General features: G+C 40.5%; 1 protein-coding gene across 1 annotated transcript in view; it reads left to right on the top strand.

Annotated features, from left to right (window-relative positions):
• Nucleotides 1-20,432, top strand: part of CD109 (CD109 molecule) — a 106,158-nt gene that overhangs the window by 5,622 nt on the left and 80,104 nt on the right. The window contains exons 3-4 of the mRNA XM_036414099.2: nt 13,435-13,463; nt 15,946-16,176. Coding sequence (XP_036269992.1) covers nt 13,435-13,463; nt 15,946-16,176 — 260 coding nt within the window. The remainder of the gene's footprint in view (nt 1-13,434; nt 13,464-15,945; nt 16,177-20,432) is intronic.

Genomic DNA, 20,432 nt, shown 5'->3' with positions numbered 1-20,432 from the left:
AGAGTAGATTAATGAGTACAGTGTGTGGGCAGATCTCCCAGGACAGGTTCACACAGGCAGCTTTGCTAGTAGAACTCAGCCTAAACTTGTAGTTACATGAGGATTATTGTTCAGGAGTGTGGGCTCTTCATTCACATGTCTTTGCTATTGTGTGTGATATGTATAAATAGGAGTACATATGATGGGCTTGTGTTCTGGAGCCAGGTGACATGAATGCCCTTTCATTATGTGGCATTGGAGAGTCGTAATCTCAATAGGCTTCAGTTTTACTATCTGAAGAATGGGAGTTCCTGCCTTTTGCAATGACAGTTATTGTGAGGATGAAGTGAGCTAACACCTTTAAAGTCCTTAGCACATAGGAATTATTTAAGAAAATGGTAGCTGTTGTCATTAGAAGAGAATTGCACCCATTATTTCCGAGGCAATTATTAATTGCCTACTGCGACGATCTTGGACTGGGAACTCTACAAAAGGCACATCACTAGGAGAGAATGGGAAGGGGTTTAATGTGTTAATTTTTGGGTTCCCCATTGTGCCAGGGACTTTCTGCACAATATTTCATTTCAATAACCCTATGAAAAAGGCACTACACTGAGGCTAAGAGAGAACAATTAATTTTCCTGACTTAATACAGTGAATAATAAAGCGTGAATTAGAAGCTGGTTCTGTTGGTTCTGAATTGAAGGTTTTTCTACTGCCTGGAAAAGCATGAAATAGTTTCTGTTTGCTTTACTTTGCCATATCAATGCAGTGTTGTATCAGTCATCTTCCTCTGAAATCATTTTCATGTTTGCTGGTAGGAGTTTTAGCCCTAGATCTAATGAAATATAATTTGAATCCAAAGAATCGCAAGAGACAGTGCTAGCTCTGCTCTTAAATTTTCAAACTGGATGGGACCTCAGAGATTAGGCAATGCAATAACCTAATTTATGGCTGAGGAGGCTGAGGTGTGGTGTCGGGTGACTTGCCTAAGGTGAAATCGCTCATGGGTGGAAGCCTATCGCAGGTCCCCAAATTGGCAGTCTTGTGCTATTTGCATTATACTCTAGGAAATGTTCCTAACATCTGGAGCTGTGTGTAAGACTGAGGATGTATTTGCAAACGTTGATTTTTTTTTTATATGGAAGGAAATAAGGCTAACTAAGGAGTTTTAAAATGCTTACCTGCATTTTTTGTGCAAGTTCATAAATTCAGTTCAAGGGGGAGTTGCTCTTTATGGACTAATGGCTCTGCAGCAGGGGTGGGAGCCTTTTAACATTAAATTCTGTGGCTGTGCTTCTCAGAGTTGGAGAAGTACTTATTAAAAATATAGATTTGTGGCCACCCATCCCTTCAAGGCATGGATAAGGTCTGGCCACCTAAACTTTATTTTATGCATTTACCACAAGTGATTCTTAGAAACCTTAAAATGAGAACAGCTGTCCTTCAGTATCTAAAGAGTTTTTTTTTTAAAAAACATGTGCAAAATTTATTCAACTCATTAATTAATGAAGTTGAACATAAAATTGTTTCAAAAAGAAACTTTGAAAGGAAGACAAGTTTTGTTTTTTTTGTTCCCTCCCTCCCCCCTTGAATTATAGCTTGGGGCTTGCATGAATGTGTTTGTAAGATGGAATTTCATTGCAGAGGAAAACCGAATAAATGAAGTAAAAGTCTAAGTCAAACAAACATAGACAGAATCTGAATCCTACCATGACTGAAACCTGAGCGTGTAGGGAGAAGGTGGTAAAATCAAGGGATATAAAAGGAAAAAAAAAAAGTAAGAAAGGAAAAAAGACTCAGAGGAACTATTTATAGGCAACTTGAAAAACAAAAAGGAACATTAGAATAAGATTGCTAGTTTGACACAAAGCTGGCTGATGTCCTCCCAGGCAATAAACATTGTGTATCTGTTCTTGACGGGAAAGCCTGAGAGTGAGGCGTGCCTTTGCTAGTGGATGATGATTCAGGGCAGCTGAGAGCAGGCCCCTCCCAGACTCCCGAATTTGTCTTTCAAGCAGCCCCCGATCTTAAACATTGGTGTTAATTTTAAACAGTAGAGAAACTTGGGTTTAATTATGAATCAGTGATTGAGTGAGTTGAAAGTGAACATACTGACTCTTCAAACTCCAATTAAACATGTGCAGCTCCTCTTCTTACACAGAATGAGTCACTGTCCCAGTGACTCACTGAGGGTTTTGGTGGAAATAGAAATTAGATCCTAAGAATTTGGGCTGAGTTACTGTTTGATTCTTTATGTCAGTGATTTCCTATTTGTTAAAAAATCTCATGACTCACATAAACTAATTACCAAAATTCTGCAGCACACACACACAAAAATATATATATTTTTGCTGCTCTGACCAAAAAAAGTATAACTGATTCATTCATATCAGACAGCTATTGTATTGGCTGTTGTCATTTTTTTTTGACAGCCTAAGGGGAAAAGAGGTCAGTGCCTCTGACTAAATAGTCAGGTATTATATGTTTTATAAGTTCTTGTGGTTGAAAATCACTGCTTTATGTTGTTAAGAGGACTTTGCAATGCTGAAACTACTTGTTTCCCCAAGGACATTTCTCCCCATTAATATAATATTTATTACATGTTGTATGTGGAACATGAATGAAAGAGGGGTGGGGAATAAAAGGAAGGAAGGCATTTGAGGAAGTTCAGAAGTTTTAGAAGATTAACATATAATATTTAAAATGCAGAAGGCTGGAGAGTTTTTATTATTGTTTGTACAAAAAATTCAATGTGGTTTGTAAATAGTGCTGCTTATGTGTAACCCTGTGCCTGGTACTGTTTTTACATGAGAGCTATACAAATGTCCATTCATAAATGTCCCACCTCTGCTGACATCTTTGGCCTTTAGTGGGAACAGTTATTTCCCAGCCCAGAGAAGGGCAGGGTGTGCCAGAAAAAAGAGCCGATGGCTGGGAGTGAAGTTGTGAGAAGGAGATAGAGATTTGTGAGTGTGTTTTCTGAAAAGATGTTACTAACGTTCTGCTTTAGATGTAAGTTTGGGGAGACATCCAGGAGGCAGTGTCCAATGGATAGTTTTGAAATTGGAGCTAGGGAGAGAGTTTAAGGCATTGTTTCATAGAGGTAGACAATATTAGAAGTCTCGGTGGGAATGCGTGACAGTGCTCATGGAAAGAACAAGACTGATGACAGAAGCTTGGGAAGAGGAAAGGAACTCAATGAAATGGATAGACAGCGAGCAGCCAGGAACAGGGATAGATTGAAGATGGTAAGATATCTCAAAAACCAAGGGAAGAAAAAGTTACCAAGGGTTTAATCGTGCCAAGTGTCCCAGGAGGCCAGAGAAGAGGAAGACAAAGAAAAGGGCATTGGTTTTAAGTCAAGTGTTGGAAAAGCCGAGTTTTAAATAATAAATAGGTGGTGAGAAAATATAATCAGGAAGTGTAGATCACTCTTTGCAGAAGTTTGACAATTGAAAGGAGAGAGGTCTGTTAAAAGGCATAGTTAGAGAGCTAAACTTGTTGATGCAAAAGTGAGATGTGGATAATTTATGTGTAAGAGGTAGTGAGATCAAGATTAGGAACTCAGGTGAATAGATTATCCTCAAAAATATACTTTTTCTTTGATTAAAAAAGAAATAGAAGAGAATGAGAAAGGGAAGAAATATTTTGAGATATGAACTTGAGATGAAGAATCAAGTTGAAAAATGGTTTTAGGAAAACTTTGCCATAGTTAATCTATCTGCCTCTACATTGTACAGATTGGCCATCTCTTTATTGGAAGCAGGAATAAACGTGAAATGTAGTGTCTCATTGGAGAGAGAAGCACAGATTGGAGCTATTTCCTGGTGGTGCCCTAACCTGGGTCCCTGCTGGACTATGGGAAGTGGGATATGGGAAGGCAAAGGCTGATACGTGGATTGGTGTGGGGGAAGGAGCACAGAGGACAGAAGAGAAAAGGGCTGTTTATGGTGGCAGTGTGGGGGTGGAAAAATAACTTTCCTTCCTACCTTTCTAAATTCTTCTGGCTGGACTAGTAATCAAATTGGCATGAGACAGATTAACAGGAGAAGATCCGAAACTTACTACATATGTACATATGAGGGGTCCCATAAGAATACAAGACCTACAGATAGATCAAGCAGTCAAGGCTTATATATCATCTTGAGCTAAGGAGAAGTGTGGGGGGACTTCAGAGGGCAGAGGGGCCATTCACCTAGAGATAGAGAATGATTGGTAAATAAATGTGTGCAGAGCCATCTTTAACAATGGGATCAAATGGGCCTTGCTAGTTTCCTCTCTGTTTGTCACACCAAGTTAATATTCAAGTGAGCTAGTTACCCAGGACGCTAGTTTCCTTCATGGAGCAGCTCCTCTGTCTAAGTTCTTTTAGGCAGTTAGGGGGAAGGTTGAAGTGTCTATCTGAGTCTTTTGTTTCTTAAAAATAACCAGCTTAAAATAATCAATATACTAAAAGGCATATTTTTGGTTGACAAATTATGCTTCCCCTCAGTGGTTGCCTCACTTGAAGCTTGAGGGATTGGGGTGGGGAGGTATTTTATTACTTCCATTGTTGTCAGAATGAGTAAGAAGTGGAATTGTAACTCATCATCATCTTGGTCTTGGCTAAGATGACCATCACACCAAAGGTGCAGTGATAAAACTTGAGAAGGAAATAATTATACTGGGTCCTGATCTTACTCTGTCTTGTCTATTCTTTACTTTCCTTAGGAAAATTCCATCAGTTGACTTGCTTTTCTTGCAAGGGTGGGGGTGAAATTGATCGAAGAAGACTTGGTGGAGGGAGGTAGTGGGAAGGTCTGTGGGTCTTTAATTCTCAAAGAATTAAAATCTGAAAATCAGAGTGGTAAAGAGCTTGGAAATAAACAAGGAGGAAGATTGTATGTACTTTTTAAAAAAAAATATATTTAATTGATTTTCTTACAGAGAGGAAGGGAAAGAGATAGAGAGCTAGAAACATCGATGAGAGAGAAACATCTATCAGCTGCCTCCTGCACACTCCCCACTGGGGATGTGCCCGGAACCAAACTACATGTCCTTAACCAGAATTGAACTCGGGACCCTCAATCTGCAGGTTCAATGTTCTTTCCACTGAGCCAAACCAGTCAGGGCAAGAATTGTTTTTTTTTAAAAAATTTATTTATTTATTTATTATTATTGTTATTATTATTATTATTATTTTAGCATTCAGTAACTTCCTTTTGGTAAGGCAATGCTAAGAATTTACATTTAAGAAAATGTAATTGGCAGAATTGATTTTGTATTATAAATTAAGTTCCACTGAAATAAGTATTAAGTCTCCTCAAGAATATAATTAGTTAAGACAGGGCATTTACTATTTTGAGAATTCTAAACATTTATTAGGCCCAGATTGTATATTGGCACAATATTGGGTGGCATAAATGTTTGGTGATCACATGAAGTTCTTATCCTCTTAGGGAAGAAAGATAGGTTTCATTTCATGTGGCAACTTGAGTTGATGGTAGAGGTTGCTTGGAGTGCTGTGCTAATGACAGTTTTAAGATCAAGTCTGGGTTTATTGGAATAGACAGATTAGCTGTGTCTTCCATGGACATGAGAATGGGGACTGTGGTATGAAGCTGCAAGTGAGCCCATTGGGTTGAGGAGAAATGATTGCCTACAGGGTTATATAGGGGACAGAAGTAGTAACAACATGGATAAGAGAGAAAGGATGGAAGAGTGGATGCATCCAAATACTAACACCAGATTGCACTAAGCTACAGAGGAGGGACAGGAAGAGATTATGAGGTTTTGCTTGGACTAATATCGATATTTCAGAAGAATTAGCTGGGTCTGTTGTGTACAGTTTGGGGAACACAGGGGACTAAAATGGGGGCCCTGGAGGCACATTGGAATTGAACCCTTAGCACTACGAGCTACTACCTACGAGGCCTTGGGGCAAGTCACTTCATCTCACTTAGTCTCAGTTTATTTTTTTCTATAATGGAAATAATAATGGTACCTACCTCAGAGCATTGTTGTGAGACTTAGAGAGACTTTAAAAGTGTGCAGCCATGACCAGTGTGGCTCAGTTGGTTGGCCTTCATCCCCGTGTACCAAAGGGTTGTGAGTACATGCCCAGGCATGGCAGGGCGTGTGCAAGAGGCAGCTGAATGATGTTTTTCTATCTTTTTAAAAAATATATATTTTATTGAATTTTTACAGAGAGGAAGAGAGAGGGATAGAGACTTAGAAACATCGATGAGAGAGAATCATCCATCAGCCGCCTCTTGCACACCCCCTACTGGGGATGTGCCCACAACCAAGGTACATGCCCTTGACTGGAATCAAACCTGGGGCCCTTCAGTCTGTAGGCTGACGCTCTATCCACTGAACCAAACCGGTTTTGGCAATGTTTTGCTATCTTATTGATATTTCTCTCTCTCTCTCTCTCTCTCTCTCTCTCTCTCTCTCTCTCCCCCTTCCTCTCTCTAAAAATCAATAAAAAACTTAAGAAAACAACAATAACCACAAAAAATGGCACTGTCCAATATAGCAGCCATTAGCCACATGTAGTTTTGAGCACTTGAAATGTGGCTCGTAAAAATTGATATGGGCTGTGTGTGTGAAATACATACTGGATTTTGAATGCTTAGTACAAAAAATTCACCAAAGCTCAGTAATTTTTATGTTGATTACATATTCAGTGATCAGATTTGAGATATATTGGGTTAAGTAAAATGTGTTATTAAAAATAATTTCACCCATTTCTCTTTGCTTTTTTAGTGTACTGCCTTTCAACATTATCATAGTGCCTGGCACATGGGAACACCTGAGAGTGTAGATGTGCTGTATCTGACGTTTCCCAGTGTCAGATATTAGTACTGATGCCTCCCTCAAGCCTGGGGCATGGGGTCAGGTCTCTTGATGGCTGTTTGACTCTGACTTGAGTGGGCCTTCAACCTTATTCTGTGTTCCTTGTGGAAGGAAGAAGTCTCCCTCAAAAGAGAACCATACTATAAGGGTGTAAAGGGCCAGAGGGTAAGCGCTGTCGGTTTTGGTGGCCTTATGGTCTTTGTGGCAGCTAGTCAGCTTCCCCTTGGTGGCGAAAGCAGCCGTGGAGCGCACACAGCAAACGAGTGTGCTGGAGTACCAGCGGAGCTTTACCTGTGGCACTTGATTTCGGAGTTCACGTAACTTCCGTGTGCCACAAAATACTGTTCTTTTTATTTCCTCCAGCTAATTAAAAATGCAAAATCATCTTTAGTTCATGAACTATACAAAAAACAGTCATGGCCAGATTTGGCCCAGGGGCCGTAGATTGCCACCCCCGCCGTAATAACTACCCTATGCATGTAGCAGCCCATAGCCTTGCTTCACTCTTTTCATTTTATACTGAACCGAACATCTAGTTTATACTGTATTCTTTTATTTATTTTAATTTTAGTGGGCTTCTGTTTGCCCCAATTTATACTCAGCAGTCTAAATGGGACAAAAAGGTCATTTATGCAACTCATGTTTATTGAGGTATTTGTAAACAAGGGAGGCAGGAGAGAAAGAAATTAGAGTATGTAAGGGACCAAAGGAGATATTTTTGGCTCATTTTGCTTGAAATACTTGTGTTTTCTGTATAGCTTGTGTTCACTGATGAGTTATCTACCTCTTAAAGTGACATTAAATTGTGAAGCAGAAAGATTATATTTTAAGGTTTTATCCTCCATGGATTTTGGTGGAAACACCATTTCCCCCCCACTTTGTCCATTGCAATCAAAGAAATTGCTGAATGATGAGAGAATGTTTAATAACTTGGTAGAGAGGTCAAAATTTCCAGCTTAAAAGTATTATACCTAAGTATATCACTATACGGTACATTACTGAATAGCAGAGAGCTGCTAAAAAGAAATAAACAGTAAATACTGAGTCAGGCATATAGATTGTAGAAAATCTTTTTTTTTTCTTTCCATAGAGGATATTCCTGGACCTAGTGGATTTCCAATTACACACTACTCCTTCCTTCCAGCGATTCTCTGCAGAGCTATTTTGTGAGCACAGATGTCAGAAGAGGCGGCATATGGTGTTAGAGAGTGTGTTTAAAAAGTTAAGGAAAGGTTAGTTTTTGTGTATGCTTATTACACAATTTAAAAATAGCATTGACTCTATTTGTAAGTCAAAAGGCCAGCTCTCAGGCCGTGCCAAGCGTGAAACCTTAAGACAAGGTTTCTTTTGAGTGGCATGGTGACACTGGGAAGGAGGCAGCGTCTGAAGGGTCTAGATGGACTTTTCCTGGTTATACACAAAAATGATCTGAGTTTTACAAAGTCGGGGTAAGAAAGACTTCGTGTAGCAGAGTGTATCTTTTCTTGGTGATTTCAAAGAGTGCCATGCACACTGTTTAGTGGGGTGGTGACTGTTTCCCGTGTCTGAGTGGATCCTTGCCAAAAGAGAGAGGAAAGTTCACAACAATTTGTAAATACTGTGTATTTCATCCTCAACCTAGCAACAGCAGAGAAAGAGATTACTATCCCTCGTCTACACCACCCCCAGTTTTATGTTTTTGACGGTGTACGTTATTGCCAGGATGTTGGGACTTTCAAATAAGACTTAATAATTGCCTAGGAGATTCCAAGCTGCGTTTGTAAATTTAGAGGGAAGGCAACAAGTCGAAAAAAAAAATGTCAAGTACTCAAAGTTGGCCTTTTAATAAGGACACATGAGAGCAGTGCGTGGGCCTTAAGTGGGATCTCTCTCCTCATCCTTGAGTCACTGAAGCCAGCAAGAGTCAGGGGTGGGTGGGCATCCCTGCCCCTACACGCTAGCTTTTGGGGGCAGCTTCTGTGTCTCCCTCTGTCTTCCCTGGGTCTGTGAATGGACATGGTCACGTGGCAGAGCAGGGGGACCCAGGCATGTGGTTCCACTTTCTCACTAGTGATGAAATCCATCAAAGATTTAACTATTAAGAGTTGCATTAAAAAGAAAAGTTCTATGAAATGGTGTCTCCTGCACTCCAAATCTAGGGAGCTGATTTTGATTGCTAAAATGCTTGCCCTCCAATTGATCAAACTACTATTTTTTTGGTTTGTAGACCCACGGCTATTGTTTATTTTTGCCTTGCCTGGTGTCACTTAGATAAACATAAATTACTGCCCTCCCCCCGCCCCGCCCCTTGCCTCCTACTTAGTAATTTGCCAGTGGTGGGAGGTAGGACATGTGTCAGCCTTGAGAGAAAGGAAGCATATTGTTTCCTCCGGTCACTAGGCTGACAAAATAGTCAACCCCGATGATGTGTCCTAAAGTAATGAAAAATAAATAACTCTCAATAATTGAGGGTGCCGGTTTTCTGGGGCGTGCAGCTCACTGCAGTTTAATTTTTTTTTTTTTAGTTTTATTTCATTGTGGGACTTTGTGATGGATGCCTTGCTGTACTACCCAGATACAGCCCTTCAGGGATGAAGGGCTCATTGCCTCAAGCTCTGGGAGTGTTGCCACAGACTCTCAGGGCCAGCGCCCTCTGGGGATTACATCAGCTAAACAAGGCCCCCTTGCCAGAGGGGCACCCCTCCCTGGGTGGAGGCACCCCTCCTTTGGTGAAGGTCGAGCCCACTCCGGACAACTCGCAAGGGCCATGGCTGCTTCTGAGTGCCCCTTGTGGACGTCTCTTGAGCCTGCAGCTCTCTCTCTCTCCTTCCTCTCCCTAGTCCTGTTCCCTCCCCTTCCCTCCCCTTCCCTTCCCTCCCCTTCCCTTCCTCCCCTTCCCTCCCCTTCCTTCATTCCTTCCCTTCCTTCCTTCCTTTCCTTCCTTCCCTTCCTTCCCCTTCCCCTCCCTCCCCTCCCCTTCCCTCCCTCCCTTCCCTCCCCCCCCCCTCCCTCCTCCCTCCCCTCAACTCCCCTCCCCCCTCCCCTCCCCTTCCCCTCCCCTCCCCTCCCCTCCCTACAAAACCTCTTGCACTTGAATCATCATCTTGGAGTTGGAACCCAGCCTTAGATGTTGTTATTGTTTTACTTTGCTTTGAAGAGGAATTTTTCAAATCTTGACATTAACTTCAAATGTATCGTAACAGTGAAGAACTGATGTGAGAGTTGGGAAATTTTCTATTTTTCATACATCCTTTTCAGAAATTGTTGTATAGCATGAGTTATTTTAAAATTAGTTTCACTGCTGCAGTGCTTAATATAACTAAGGGTAGAGAGAAACATTATGGGAGAAGATCAGGTTCTGAGGATAACAGCCATAAAGTTGAAGAGAAAAAGGAATCCGAGATGACAGATTCTGAACCTCTGAGAGAGGGTGACATCAACATACACCAGCAGGCTCTCTAGGCTGTGAAACTTTTACAATAGTCAACGTAAGACAATAAAAGGACAGAAGCACTGAGAGGAGAGGAGTGGTGTAGAGATGGGTTGTGGATATAATCCCCAGTCAGGGTGTGTGCGGGAGGCAACTGATCTCTCACATTGATGTTTCTCTTGCTTTCTCTCTTTCCCTTCCTCTCTGAGATCAATTAAAAAAATAAGTTTTTGTAATTATCAATAAATCTTCTATAAATACCGGTGTGCATATTTTTATGTGCACTTAAGTTTTCAACTCCTTTGAGTAAATTACCAAGAACATGATTGCTGGAGTATATGGTATGAGTAAGTTTAATTTTTTTTTAAAGGTATTTGTGTGATCAGTTGTTTAACTTTTGTCTTTTTAAAAAAATATTTTTTATTGATTTTTTTAGAGAGAGGAAGAGAGAGGGATAGAGAGTTAGAAACATCGATGAGAGAGAATCATCAATCAGCTGCCTCTTGCACACCTCCTACTGGGGATGTGCCCGCAATCAAGGTACATGCCCTTGACGGGAATCGAACCTGGGACCTTCAGTCCACAGGCCAATGCTCTATCCCCTGAGTCAAACTGGTTCCGGCAGAGAAGGTTTAATTTTGTAAGAAACTACCAAACTGTCTTCCAAAGTGGCTGTACCATTGGCATTTCCACCAACAATGAGTGAGAGTTCCTATTGCTCTACATCCTGGTCAGCATTTGGTGTTGTATTTTGGACTTTGTCTCTTTTAATAGGTATATAATGGTATCTTGTTGTTTTAATTTCCATTTCCTTGTGATGTGGGACATCTCATGTTATTTGCCATCTGTTTATCTTCTGTAGTGAAGTTTCTGTTCATGTCTTTGACCTATTTTTTTTAAGTCTAGTTTTATATTTTTAATATGTCTTTATTGATCTCAGAGGAAGAAAGCAGGATGGAGAGATAGAAACATCGATGAGAGAGAAACATTATCTCTGCCTCCTGCACGCCCGCTGCTGGGGATCCAGCCAGCATCCCAGGCATGTGCCCTCACTGGGAACTGAACCAGTCACCTCTAGCTTTATGGGTTGATGCTCAACCACTGAGCCACACCAGCTAGGCTGATCTATTTTTTAATCAATATATGTTTTTTTTAATTGTTGAGTTTTGAGAGTATTTTGTATATTTTGGATAGCAATCCTTTATCAATGTGTCTTTTTCAAATATTTTCTCCCAGTCTGGCTTTTTAAAATTTTTATTCTCTTGACATTGTTTTTTTGTAGAGAAGTTTTTAATTGGAATGAAGTCTAGCTTATCAATTATTTCATACATTAGGTCTTTCCTGTTGTATCTAAAAAGGCATCATCATACCCAAGGCCATTTAGATTTTTAACTTACATTTTCCTCTAGGAATTTATAGTATTGCATTTTACCTTTAAGTCTATGATCCATTTTGAGTTAAGTTTTGTAAAGATTGTAAGGGCTGTGTCTAGAATCATTTTTGTTGCATGTGATGTCCAGTTGTTTCAGTATCATTTGTTGAAGAGACTATCTTTACTCCATTGTATTACCTTTGCTGCTTGTTAAAGATCAACTAACTATATTTTAGGTGGTCTATTTCTGGGCTTTCTATTCTCCTCCTTTGATCTATTTGTCTCTACTCTTCCCCCTCCCAATACAACACTCTCTTGATTACTGTAGCTTTACAGTAAGTCTTATTTCCATATTGAAATGTTTAAGTGTTTCAGCCCAAGTATTTCATATGGTCTGTCATTTTGCCTGTAGAGTACCATGACTCTTTTGACAAATATTTTTATAAGACAAAACTTGTCAAGTGAATTGCCTCTGTTTGTGGTCCTTTTGAATGTTTCACCAAGTTTAATTGCTACAATATCATAGAGCTTCTCAATCTCTTTTTTTTCTTTTTCTTTTTTTGAAGTGAACATATCAAGATTTTATTGTCATATAATAAAACAAAATATGAAGCTTAGAACTGACCACTTGACCGTTTCTCTTATCTCCTCCCAGTTCAAAATGCTTCAATATTTGGCCAACCAAAAAAAGGTCCAGCAAAAATGCTAACTTAGGGTGCTAGGATAGCAGTGTAACCTGGGACAGTCCTGGAGAGGGTTCACCGTGTCTAAAAGGCCTCTCATGATCCTGTCCTCACCCTTACGCCCCTCTCCCTGCCGGTTCTCACCCAGAGCTTTCCTTTGCGAGACTCATGTTCTACTCCTGCCTTTCCTGTGGCTCTGCCTGGAAACACTTTGTCTCCTTCCTCACTTGGCTGGCTTCTCCTCCTACAACCCACGCCTGTGGCTCAGTTTCTCTAGGCACTTTCCCTTGATCCCTCGATGTGCTCCCTGCCCCACCTCTATTGCAGCCCTTGTTTACTTGTTTCTCCTTCTTTTCAAAACATTTTTAGTCCAATGTCCTATTACTTTCTGTTCCCATGGGCTAGACACATGTGGCCTTCAGGAGGAGAGAGACTGTGTTTGTCTTGTTTGTTGTGGTTCCTTAATAAATATTTCTTAAGTGAATGAAGGGACTGAGGTTCTGTCACCATTTCTAAATTTGTGCCACTTAAATGGGAACTTTCGATAAGTAATTTTTTATTTTTAACATGAAACAATTTTTCCCTTGAAATAAATGGATCTGATGAAAAAAGATGACACAAGTTGAATTAACAGTCCATGTTTAGAAACGTTACACGAAAAAAAGAAATCTGCATTACTCTAATACTAATGAGCCAGTTATGAGTCCCAGCTCACCACTGACATAACTAATGCCTTCCTTTTCTTGCTTTATCAGGAGGGTATGAGAAATAAGAACTAAACCCCAGATTTCTTCTGTAGATTCTCTGAAGCGTTGCTCAAGTGTGTATAATATTAAAACAGCACCAGGAGCTGCAGCAACCATGCCAACAGAAATGATAATGGAAAAGTGATGTAAAACTTACTAATTTTTTTTAAGAGGCTCACCCAGTAATAGCCATTTAAGTCTGGCCCAGTTTTCCTTAATTATTTGGCACAAAGATAAGTGATAATCTTTCAGGTGCTCTGGGCATTAACAACGTTGTGTTGGTTTGACCAAATAAACTTATGATTCCTTCCACATCAAGAATTTTAGGGGAGTCTTGCAAGTTCTGTGTTATACCCTCAGATTCAAATTATGACTCTTTTTCCCCCTCCTTCACTTCCCTTTTAGGCTCTTTCAACAGACTTATTCTTCCATCCGTAAGTATCAATTGAAATGTTTTTGTTTTCAGAAATGTGCATTTCATCGCTGAACTACGTAACTACATTAACTCTTTGTTGGTTTTTGTATCCAGTTAAATTCCTTGTGAAATTGGCTTGAGTTCAGTTGCACCTTCAGACTATGTTAGAATAATCTTCCTTCAGGGAGATTGGTTATTAGGCCTTTCAAACTCGTAGCAGAGACTTTCTTCTTTTTCTTTTTCTTTTTTTAAATACATATTTTATTGATTTTTAATAGAGAGAAAGGGAGAGAGATAGAGAGCTAGAAATGTCGATGAGAAACATTGACCAGCTGTCTCTTGCACACCCCCTACCGGGGATGTGCCCGCAACCAAGGTACATGCCCTTGACCGGAATCGAACCTGGGACATTTCAGTCCGCAGACCGACGCTCTACCACTGAGCCAAATCGGCTTCGGCAAGACTTTCTTCTTGTAAAATAGAGAACTCCACTGAAGGAAATTGGCCCAGACTAATAGCGCAAGGAACCTGGGCTGGTTGGGTCCTACTTCTGCCTTAATGAGCCCTACAGTCTTGAGTGTGTAATTCACGCTCCATCCCTAGTCTCCTCATCCTGGAACAGGGGAGAGCCATGCTGAGCCTGTTGGAATCTGAGGCAAAAGGAAACATCAGTAACTTTCCCTTGATCCCTTGATGTGCTCCCTGCCCCACCTCTATTGCAGCCCTTGTTTACTTGTTTCTCCTTCTGTCTTAGTTTAAAATTTCATTTTTGTTCATAATAGAATTATTTGTATTATTTTGGATATGTTAAACTATTTAAAATAATGTTATTTATCTTTACTACCGAGTTTTTTGGTACCCCCTTAAGTTTTATACCTGAGCTTCACACACCTCACCCTAGAACCTGGCCCTGGAAAAGGGGATAAGTCACTGTGTCTGTTTCATAATGGTGCGGGTCCCCTGGAGGGGAAACTGGATGTCACAGAGCTGTCAGCTTTGATACAGAAATGCAAAGGGTTGTTATTTTGTTGAGAGAGTCATAGAATCTGATGAATAAATGTTATTTGTGAACCAATCCTACTTCCCACAGTTTTGATTTGGAAGTTTGTACTTTTATCACTGTGCTTTGTTTTGGAGCTTCACACTAATGTGCAGTAAAGCACAGCATCCAACAAGAGGTGCGCTTTGGTCTACTCTTCTAAGAATAGATGACTGATGACTTTGACCCTGACACATTCCATACTTAGGGAGGGTCAGCATTACTGATGAGCTGGGTTCCCCCATTACCTCCTGAAGGTTACTTGTCAAGCACATTCAGAAACCACATTCATTTTGGAGGATTCCTTGAGGATTTATTCCTCCCAAACAGTACCTTATAAAAGTTACTTATATTCCATAGCTATTATGTTTCTTAGCTATTTATGCTTGTGCTTTCCTTATGAAGAAATATAGTGGAGGTAAGGGAGGGGGCATAGCAGGCAAAAGTGGAGAGTCTTGGTGACAATAAAACATTAGATTGTGTTAATGAAACCTAAAACATTAGATGTTGGCCACCGTGTCTGTGTATGTCACACAATTGGAAGAGTATTCCAGTGAGAAGACTGAAATAAATTTTGTGTAGAATTGTCCTAGCAGAAAGGGGTGGGGTTTAAGTTCAGGAATCACAGCTTAAAGCACAGTAGCTTTCCGGTTTTCTCAAAGAAATCTGCAATTGCATCCACCGGAAGTGCAGAAAGGCTGAGAAGAGAAGGCATTTAGACAGGATAAGGGCACTTGGACTTGTTCCAATAATGCTAGTATAAACTGCACCCATCCGAGCTCTCATTAACTGGAAATTTGGCTACTATTATTCTTTTAAGTCTTAACTATATGAAATACTAAGCCTGACATTTTATATGTGTCTTTAATATAATGCTATTTCTATTGCATGTAGCAATAGTGATATTTATTGAAAGCTTTATTAGAAATTATATTCAGGAAGTGGGGTTTCTGTTACTAGGAATAGTAAAAGGACTGTGACACATACTGCACAAGGTGTAGGAAGAGAAGTGTGTAGAACAGAGCTTGTGAGAGGATAGCAAAAGCCCAAATCTTGTGCAAATGTGCCTTTCACCGACTGATGGCCTGGAGGTGGGTGGGTGGCATGGAAAGGAATGTTGAAGGATAATAGATTTTCTGACCCACAGTGTCTGTCAGAGAGGGAAAGTTTGCACTAGGGATAGGAAATGGCAGCTGAGCGTGAGCTGTGGGATGTGTCTCACATTCCAGGAACCCTGTGATTTAACTGGAGAGCAAAGTACAGGATGTTAAAGGAAAGCAAATTGTTTAACTTAGGTGCCTAGGATGAAATGTTTCAACCTTGCAATTACTTTTTCTGGTACACCTTGCAGTTACTTTCGATAATATTTGTATTTGCATTTTTAAAATTCTACTTATAATTAAAAACATTTTTGATGTAAAATAATGAGACCTTGATATGTCTGATCTCTTTTTTCCCCTAGTTACCTATGGACAGTGTAAATGATATCTATGAGCTCCATGTAACTGGACATGCACCGAATGAGCTTTTATTCTCTAATAGTACACGCTTATCATTTGACAGCAAGAGAATGACGGTCTTCATTCAAACAGACAAAACCGTGTACAAGCCAAAGCAAGAAGTGAAGTTTCGTGTTGTTACACTCTTCTCAGATTTCAAACCTTCCAAAACCCCTGTAAACATTCAAATTATGGTAAGTGGCAGACAGAAATGAAGGGGGGAGTTCGAGCCACTTTACTGAAGCTCTCTTGTAAGTTTCATACACGTTATCTTAGAATTCCCCATGGACAAGCTTCCCTCCCAACATGGAATGCTCTCTCTAGGAGGGGGAGCTGGGGTTCCAGTCCTGGCTTCTTCATGAATTTATTTATTTGTTAACCATTTATTGAATTTCTGTTCCAGGTGCTGGGAGAGGGCAGTGAACATAACCGATTAGGTCCCTGTTGACATCGAGCTTATATTTCAGTTGGAAGATAGACAATAGAAACACACACACACACACACACACACACACACACACAGATAGGTAGTTGTGTGTGTGTGTGTGTGTGTGTGTGTGTGTGTGTGTGTGTGAGAGAGAGAGAGAGAGAGAGAGCGAGCGAAAGAGAGAGATTGCTATTTCCTATTGGGTTGTCAGGGAAATACTATTTGAGCAGAGGCCTAAAGGAAATAAAAGAATGAGCTCATACAAACAGAGGGAACAGCACATGCATAGGCCCTGAGATGGGAGCTTGTTAGGAGCTTTGGGGGAACCACACGCTGACAGTGTGTCTGAGCCCAGGGAATGAGGGAACCCGTTTTAGGAGATACAGGTAAGTGGGTTGGAGGAGGGGTCTTACAGGGTCTTGTTGGCCATTTACATGGACTTTGCATTTTATTCTGAGTGAAATGAGAACTCACTGGAGAATTCTGAGTAGAAGCATAATGTGATATGACATAAATCTGAAAAGGAACTGCTCTGGTTGTGGGATCTTAAGGAAATTAATTAAGCTCTCTGACCCTCAGTTTCCTTATCTGTAAAATCTATCAAATAATAGCATCATATGCAAATTGGTTGGGATGCCAGCAGGGAGGAGTTCGAGCCATCTTACTGAAACTCTCTTATAAGTTTTGTATGTTATCTTATCATGCATTCCCACCCCCTGTGCCAGCCTGAAGACATGTGGCTCGTGTCCCTGCCCCCTGCACCAGCCCGAGAGTCTGCAAGTGCATGGAGAAGCCCCTCCGCTGTGGGCCTGGCTGAGGGTTCGCAGGCCTCCCCTGGCTCTGGCATACCTCTTTGGGGTGATGGATCACGGGGCTCCTGCATGGTGACAGGGCACAGGCCAGGCTGGGGGTCCTCCCCCACCTCCACGAGTGCACAAAACTTGTGCACTGGGCCACTAGTGTATAATAATATCTCAGAGAAACTTTTTGTGAGGATTAAGTGAGATAATTCAAGTAAAGCCTTTAGAACTGTGCCTGGCACCTACCATGTTTCCCCGAAAATAAGACATCCTCCGAAAGTAAGACCTAGTGCATGGAAAGATAAGACATCCCCTGAAAATAAGACCTAGAGCAACTTTGGGAGAAAAAATTAATATAAGACACTGTCTTATTTTCAGAAAAACAGGGTAGTACATGCTCACTAAATGTCAGCTATTATTATTGTAGGAGCTTCCTTTGGCAGGGAGTCACTGGTCCTTTCGTGCTTGAACACTCCAATTATCTGGAGGTAGCATGGTTAGCAGACTGAGTGTGTTCCTGTGAGAACCAAGATGAAGACAGTTGAGACCCAGCTGGATGTGGTTTCTATATTTAAGCTAAGGAGAATGCTAGACATTAAATTGTAACATGGAAATAAGGCAACCAACTCCGAGTCCCCGTTTGTCTGGGACTCTCTTGATTTTAAAACTGAAAGTCCCTGGTCCCAGGAATCTGGGACATTGGTTACCCTCAATGCTCTGATGAATAACAGAATAGGAGGTAAAGTCAGGCTTTTAGTTCAGTGTCTTTCTATTCTTAGTTTATTTGTTATTAATTGAACAGACAAAAATCAAGCAAAGAAACATGTGTACACAAGACTTAAAGCCATGGTGTGTTTGTAGTAAATAGCACGTTGGTTGGCATGGTGCTTCATGCATACTTAGTGGATTAAACTAGGATTACTTCAGAGCTGGCGGCTCTGTGAATTTCTGCCCCTGCTGTGTATTGGAGTATCTATAAAGTAGGCTATCATAGTGAATAGCATTTCTAAATTCACATGACTCTCTGAGCAGGGCTTTATGGATTCCATTCGCACCATCTTTTATCATTTATCCACATATACTGAGAACTTAGTCTATGCCAGAAACTATGGGTAAAGGTAAATGCCTGCTTGTCTTTAGCTGCTTACACATCCAGTTTTCTTTCTTCTACCTTAAAGTCAGCACTGAATAAAGTGCCTGTTTGAGCCATTAACCCAGAGCTAACCCTGCTCCTTCTGAACAGCTGCTCCGTGCATTTTTATAGTTTTGCCTCTCTATTTTGCTCTAGCACCTGCCTTTGAAACCTTTAATTTGCAGATTCTTTCTGCTCTTATCTCTAATTTTCACCTGCCACATTCAACTTTCCCAGAAACAGTTAGAGAGACCTTCCTCTTGCTGCCTCTGGTCCTGAGAGATCCTACTGGCGTGGCCCATGTGTGGCACTCTTGGCTCAGGGGAGTGGAATTTAAACTAAAATTCCACCTGGAACGCAAAGTATTTGGGAACAATGAAGGGGAAGTGGCTATACTCTGCTCTCTGCATCCAGGTAGTGAGGCTGAGACATAAGACAAGTCTACTGCCTCCTTCCTTGTAACTTGCAGAGGCCAGGTCATAGCATTGATGCGGATGCCCACACCCTGTACTCCTCCATCTGAAAACAATCATTTGGGCTGGACTTCATCAGACAGTGATGCTTTCTACATTATTCAATGAGGAATAGTTGAGTTGATTTCTTGGAAAAATTTCTCATAAAAAAGTGGGACTTGGTTTAACAAGAGCCCCTGACTTGGACAGTTGTATTCCCCTTACACAGCACCACCTACAGGCTAAATAGAGAAGTGCATCTGATGGCTACTGGCTGACTTCTTTTTGTTTTGTTTGTTTGTTTTAATTAACCTTTATTGTTGAGATTATTACAGAGGTCCTTCTTTTCTTTTCCCCCACAGCTTCCCTTCACCCGGTCCCCACCCCACCACAGGCCCTCACCACTCTATTGTCTGTGTTCATAGGTAATGCATACATGCATTTAAGATCTTTATCTAATCTTTTCCCACACCCCCACACCCCTTCCCTCTGAGAACTGTCAGTCTGTTCTATTTCCATGCCACTGATTCTATTCCATTCACGATTATATTCTGTTCATCAGATTTTTCATTCGTTTGATTTTTAGATTCAGTTGTTGATAGATATGTATTTGTTGCCACTTTGTTGTTATTTATTTATTTATTATTATTATTATTATTATTATTTTTTTTACCTTTACCCTTTTCTTCTTCTTCCTCTTCTTAAAGAATACCCTTCAGCATTTCATATGATACTGGTTTGGTGGTGATGGACTCCTTTAGGTTTTTCTTGTCTGTGAAGCTCTTTATCTGACTTTCAATTCTAAATGATAGCTTTGCTGGGTAGAGTAAGATTGGTTGTAGGTTCTTGCTATTCATCACTTTGAATATTTCTTGCCACTTTCTTCTGGCCTGCATAGTTTCCATTGAGAAATAAGCTGACAGTTGTATGAACATTCCCTTGTAGGTAACTAACTGATTTTCTCTTGCTGCTTCTAAGATTCTCTCTTTGTCTTTTGCTCTTGGCATTTTAATTATGATGTGTCTTGGTGTGTTCCTCTTGGGATTCCTCTTGTTTGGGGTTCTCTGTGCTTCCTCAACTTTCAAGTCTATTTCTCTCACCAAGTAGGGGAAGTTTTCTTCAAATAGGTTTTCAATATCTTGGTCTCTCTATCCTTCTGGCATCCATAATTTGGATGTTGGTATGCTTAAAGTTGTCCTAGAGGCTCCTTACACTATCTTTATCTTTTTGGATTATTTTTTCTTTTTGCTTTTCTGGTTGGGTGTTTTTTGCTTCCTCATATTTCAAATCATCTATTTGATTCTTAGGATTCTCTATTCTACTGTTGAACCCCTGTATATTATTCTTTATCTCAGTCAGTGTATGCTTAATTTCTGACTGGTCCTTTTCCATTTTTTGGCATTCTCACTAAGGTCCTTGAAAGTCTTACTAAGTCCCTTGGAGGTTTCTAGAAGATTCTCGAGTAACCTTATAACTGTGGTTTTTAACTCTATATTTAGTAGTTTGCTTTCTTCCATTTCTTTCATTTGTGACATGTTTCTTTGTCTTTGCATTTTGACTGATTCCCTGTGTTTGTTTCTATGTATTGGGTAGAGCTGCTAAGTCTTCTTGAGTTGATAGAGTGGCCTTGTGTGGTAGG

The sequence above is a fragment of the Pipistrellus kuhlii genome, unplaced genomic scaffold (assembly GCF_014108245.1).
Source record: "Pipistrellus kuhlii isolate mPipKuh1 unplaced genomic scaffold, mPipKuh1.p scaffold_m20_p_5, whole genome shotgun sequence".
In the NCBI taxonomy this organism is placed as follows: domain Eukaryota; kingdom Metazoa; phylum Chordata; class Mammalia; order Chiroptera; family Vespertilionidae; genus Pipistrellus; species Pipistrellus kuhlii.
Note: the sequence above shows the minus strand (reverse complement) of the source record. Positions and strands in the feature narration are given on the sequence as shown.